The sequence below is a fragment of the Hyposmocoma kahamanoa genome, unplaced genomic scaffold (genome assembly GCF_003589595.1).
Source record: "Hyposmocoma kahamanoa isolate Upper Pololo Valley unplaced genomic scaffold, ASM358959v1 67, whole genome shotgun sequence".
NCBI lineage: Eukaryota > Metazoa > Arthropoda > Insecta > Lepidoptera > Cosmopterigidae > Hyposmocoma > Hyposmocoma kahamanoa.
The window spans coordinates 614,641-620,461 of record NW_020653855.1 but is presented as its reverse complement, the minus strand read 5'-3'; the positions used below and the strand labels follow the sequence as shown (position 1 = coordinate 620,461).

Here is a 5,821-nt window from a genome sequence, read left to right as displayed (position 1 = left end):
TTCTTTCTAAAGCCCTAGAATCCATCGTCCATAAACAACTTTATTCTTACCTCTCCTCCCATAACCTTCTATGTCCGTTTCAGTCTGGTTTTCGTCCATCTCATAGCACTGTTGGAGCATTACTGAACATTACGGAAGACATACATCGTGCTATGGATGATACGAGGCTCACTGTCATTGCCCTCTTGGATTTCAGCAACGCATTTAACTCTGTTGACTTTGACATTCTCCTTGGTGCCCTTCAGGCGGTTAATATCCCCTCTTCTGTTTTAAGTTGGTTCTCTATTATCTTTTCGGTCGCCAGCAGTGCGTGAACATCAATGATGGCTCGTCAACTTAGTCTAACTTAACTGCTGGTGTGCCCCAAGGCGGCGTACTCTCTCCCTTACTCTTTTCCATTTTATTAATAATATTTCCCGTGTCATTTCTTCTCCCTTCCATCTATATGCTGACGATCTTCAATTCTATCGTAACTTTGAGGTGGGCGAGGTATGCCATACAGGTATGGGCAAAGTCATTTGACCGTTTTGTTAATCCGGCTAAGTCTCAAGCCATGATTGTAGGCAGTAGCAGATTAAGGTGCAAGTTGGATTGGTCATCTGTACCTGCGTTGGTACATGATGGAACTACAGTATATGCAATGGGATTGCAATTATACTAACAACTGCAAAAAATCTAGGTCTAGTAATGGACTGCACATTGTCTTGGACTTCTCATGTCAATGAGGTTAGCAAACGAATGCACTTCTCATGTCACTCTCTCAAACGACTCCAATACTTTATCCCTTTTCATACCAAAATTATGCTTGCACAAACTCTTCTACTCCCCTTACTGGACTATGCCGACGTTCGTTATTTAGATGTGACCGAAGAGCTTATGAATAAACTAGAGCGCCTACAAAACTTGGCTATACGATTTATTTTCGGTCTCCGTAAGTTTGACCGTGTTTCCGAATTTCGCGCTCGGTTAAAATGGCTCCCGATTCGCCTTCGCTGTGATTGGCATATCCTGTCCGCCCTTTTTAATACACTTCATGCCGCCAACTGCCCTTCCTACCTTCTTTCCCGTTTAATGTAAGGTTAATATTCGGTTTTTCCTTGAGAACAATTTCATAACGGTAGCAAAAGACCGTAACTGTATTTCAATAATTATTAATACAACGATCGACCATTCAGAAAAAATTCTTTCGATCCGGCCGAATTCGATCCGACGTCTTCTGGCATACCGTGCCGGTCGCTATACCGACTAAGCCACAGAACGAAACAGCGGACCTCACGAATTTTTCTATATGTTTGATCTCGTATCTTCTGGTCGTAGATCTGGGTGACGAAATACTTAAGAGTTCTCATAGATGGCGCTATGGCTAAAAAGTCGTTAAAAACCTAATACAAAGACACGGCAACAAACACAAAAAAAACTTCGTGGCGTCCGCTGGTTCGTTCCGTGGCTTAGTTGGTATAGCGTCTGGCACGGTATACTAGAAGACGTCGGTTCGAATCCGGCCGAATCGAAGGAATTTGTTCTGAGTGTTCGATCTTTGTATTAATAATTATAACAAACTAGTGGAGTAATTTCACATAAAAAATAATTGAATATCAATTCAATAAAAAATTCTGTACTATAATAGTTATAACTTTGTAGCGCGAGCATCGCCGAAAAGGAGTCAACCGAGAGCCCAATTAGCGCGGTGACCAGTCAGGGCGCCCGCTCGATACCAAGATTGGCTACTTAGCCATATGATTTTTAGTGCGGGAATACACGTCCGATAGGCATCAGATTCTTTTGTCAGACTTTTTCGGAACTAACTCCAGTGTTGCCAATTTGTGGGGAATTCCCCAAATGCAGGGAATTTTAACTGAAGAACTCGTTTGGAGATTACGCAATGTGGGGAAAATGACTTCGCATTCTAGCATTTTATCATATTTCTATTAAATTGATGATCACTTCATGAATGCTGGTTGTGTTTTACTATCCACCGCCAACCGCCAACCGTCAATCGTGCAACCCACAACGGCAATATCGTCCTCGGTATATATACAGGGTGTCCGGTAATGAATATATCATACTGAAATGGCTTATAGCACAGCTTAAGACTGTTCCAAAAAAGTGCAAAAAAAATCTATCCCATGTAGTACCTAAGGAATGTTTTTTTAAGTCGTTTTTTCAAGTCGGTTACAAATCAATGTTCACCTTTACGGTTCAGTAGTAAAGGTGATCAAAAGATAAATTGTTCTGTTACCCACACCACCGCATGGAACAGCCCCCCATTGTTAGAGATACGAGTATTTTCTTTATTACAATTACAATAAAGATATAATATTTTTGGAATATACGGAGACTTACATGCAGGTCAGTTGTTGACGCTGCAGTATTTCAGCTTTCTAATTTGTGATTTCAGCGCAAACGAGAGTTGATATTTAAAAGTGACATAAGTCCCATTTGCCTGAGAGTTGCAAGAGACGGGCGGCCCTTATTTCGTATCTATTTCTGGTTATATACTCGATGTGTGAGTATCAAGATGATTCAATCGGCCAGGAATTTAGTTAACGAGATGCTTTATCATCCTAATGACTAACATACTGCGTCGTTTAGATATGACAAACTTAGTTAAATATGTGTAGTTGCTTGGCTTACGGAAACAATTGACTCAGAAAAAACAGACACTGACTAAGTAATTAATTAATTAAGCAGTAAATAATTAACATATGGTGATTTTAACAAATCTATATCGCTCCTTGTAGCTATGTCTATAGTATATCGACTGTGAACTGGCAATCGGTACTATCTCAATTTTGACAATTTTACAGGTGAAGAAAAAAATTGCGTCATTTATATAGCATCCGGTTTATTAAATAAAAATACGTAGTTTTTAAATAAATAATAAATAAACGCAACACACTCATAGCCCCGCACTAGAATAGAATAGAATACGTTTATTTGCCAGAATACAGTAATGATAAAGGTCTTAAATAAAATTAGGTACATTGTATTCAACCCGCAAGCAGATGTGCAAATATTAGGGGTTAAAGTATGAAATTGCCGTTTTATTGCAATAGGTTCTTTGAATTTTTATAGAATCTTCATGGTTTGAGGTTTTCGAATGAAACTTTTTTCAAATGGTTTCTGTGATTTTTTTTTTTTTAATTTGAAACATTTGAATATCGACTTTCAATTGTTTTTGTTATTCAATTTAGACAAGAAAGATGGATACTGCGAAAATTCGAGTGATTTTTGAATACGAGTTCCGACGCGGAACTAACGCGGCAGAATCAGCCCGCAATATCAATGCTGCGTTTGGAGAGGGGTCTACTAATGAACGCACCGTGCGATTTTGGTTTAAACGCTTTCGTGATGGAAATTTCGACTTAAAGAACGAGCCACGAGGAAGACCGCCCACACAGGTGAATAACGATGAATTAAGAGAGATAGTGGAAGCCGATCCTAGTCAAACTACCCAGGAATTAGCGGCATGGTTTAACGTTACCTTACCCACAATATTGACTCACTTGCGTCAAATCAATAAAATAAAAAAATACGAAAAATGGGTGCCTCATGATTTGACTGATCTGCAGAAAGGAACGCGTGTTGAAACTTGTGTTGCCTTGTTGAACCGGTACAGAAATGAAGGAATATTGGATCGAATTGTAACATGTGATGAAAAGTGGATTCTTTATGATAACCGGAAAAGAAAAATGCAATGGCTGACCCCAGGTCAAATGCCACAACAGTGTCCTAAAGCAAAACTTACCAATAAAAAGGTAATGGTAACTGTTTGGTGGTCTCAGCATGGTGTTATTCACTATAGTTTTCTCCGATCTGGTCAAGCAATAATGGCAGATGTCTATTGTGCCGAACTCCGAACCATGTTGACAAAACTAGCAGTAAAACAGCCCCGACTCATGAATCGATCTTCACCATTATTGCTCCACGACAACGCGAGACCTCACACAGCACGAGAAACCATTTTGACCCTTCAGGAACTGCAGTTAGAAACCATTCGTCATCCTCCGTATTCACCAGACCTTGCTCCAACGGACTACCATTTTTTTCGTGATTTGGACAATTATCTACGTGACAAGAAGTTTTCTTCCCAGGAGGCAGTACAAAATGCTTTCACACAGTTTGTGCAGTCTAGATCGTCGGAGTTCTATCGCAAAGGCATTAATAACCTTCCCATTAGATGGCACCAATGTATAGATAATAATGGCAACTATTTTGATTAAATAAATTTGTTAAAAATTTAAAAAATAAACAAATTAGATTTTCAGTACAAATCGGCAATTTCATACTTTAACCCCTATTATTAATGTCATGTTTGGTTTCTATTGTTAATTGTACTTCAAATTAATGTAAATTTTTATTTGGAAATTCTAAGTATTCTTTATTACTATAGAAGCAATGTGTCAAAAGCCATTTTGTCAATTGTAATTTAAAAGTATGTCCTTGCAACAACTTAATTTAATTTGGCAGATTGTTGTAAATAATTATACACATGTTGAAGCTGTTTTTCTTATAATTTACTTTATGGCAACGAGGTTGGTACAAAAGCTGCCTTTGATTAATTTCACCACGTATTTTGAAATATTGAGGATAAGTTTTGACAAATGCACAGATATCCCTAATGTACATGCATGGCAAATGCAGTATGTTTAGTTTTTTAAACAGCGGTTAGCGGTACAGCTGTTGTCCACTATGGAGACCCTGAGTCGCGGGTGCCATAGACACACACATAGACAACCGCAAATTACACCCAAACTCACGAGAGAAATATATGTAGGCCTGGAAATCGAACCCAGGACCTCTGCGTGACAGTGATATTTTTATTACACATATATGTATGTACACTACGTATTTTTATTTAATGAACCAGATGCTATATAAATGACGCAAAAAATTTGTTTCTTCACCTGTAAAGTTGTCAAAATTAAGATAGTACCGGTTGCCAGTTCACAGTCGATATGTAGAACACCTTTTTCGAACCATTGATGATAATTATAACTTCGAATCCTACAATAAACAATTGAGTATTGGCTTTGTAAATTACAGATTTGTCCGATGAAAACCGCGGTCTTCTCTCGAGTCACGCTTCTTCCACGGATTTCCAATCGACGGAGACCCTCACCGAGTCTTCCGGCGTTCCGAAGACGGGCTATGACTTTTTGGACAACTGGTAATTGTATAATAAGTTGCAGGCTTGTCACAAATCCAGCAACAAGAAAAGAAAAAACCTGACTGAAGAAAAAGCCTGACTACTTTAATAAATATGACCTATATAATATTTTATAAGAGGATTCTTAAAGAAAATGCTAGAACTTCGACAATTTTTGTATTTTTTTTACGAAATCGTGTGAAACTACTTTCCAAGTTTTATTGAAATTCAGTTACCGGAATGTGCGCGACACAGGATTCATCCCTTAGTTTGCCACCCTTAGAGGAGGAATATTTTCTTCAAATTTAAATACAAATACTGAGGTACCCTCTTTCCAACAAAGAAATAATCATCAAAATCACAAAAAACATACAGTTCAATTGAGAACCTCCTCCTTAATTGAAGCCGGAAAAAAAAAGAAATTTGTATTCAAATTTCCGAACTGACAGTTCGAATAAAGATGCGTTCAAATAAACGCGTTCACAAAAAAAGCGAGTATAAATGTCAAACTTTGTCTAGTTCAATAAATCCGTAAGCACTATCCACGACAGTGCCACTCAGAGCTTTAAATCTCAAAGATCTGGCTCTGCCACTGCTCCCGTCACTCTTACGACACAAGTTGACAAGTCTCATGTCACCTTCAAAGACGTAACGCAGTTATGCTCATATTAC

The 5,821-nt window shown here is 38.3% G+C and overlaps 1 protein-coding gene across 1 annotated transcript in view; it reads left to right on the top strand.

Moving 5' to 3' along the window:
• The window catches only part of LOC113232230 (uncharacterized protein C1orf198 homolog), a 10,992-nt gene extending 5,582 nt beyond the window's left edge, over positions 1-5,410 (top strand). The window contains exon 4 of the mRNA XM_026466887.1: positions 5,047-5,410. Coding sequence (XP_026322672.1) covers positions 5,047-5,174 — 128 coding nt within the window. The 3' untranslated portion in view covers positions 5,175-5,410. The remainder of the gene's footprint in view (positions 1-5,046) is intronic.
• The last annotated feature ends 411 nt before the right edge of the window (positions 5,411-5,821 follow it).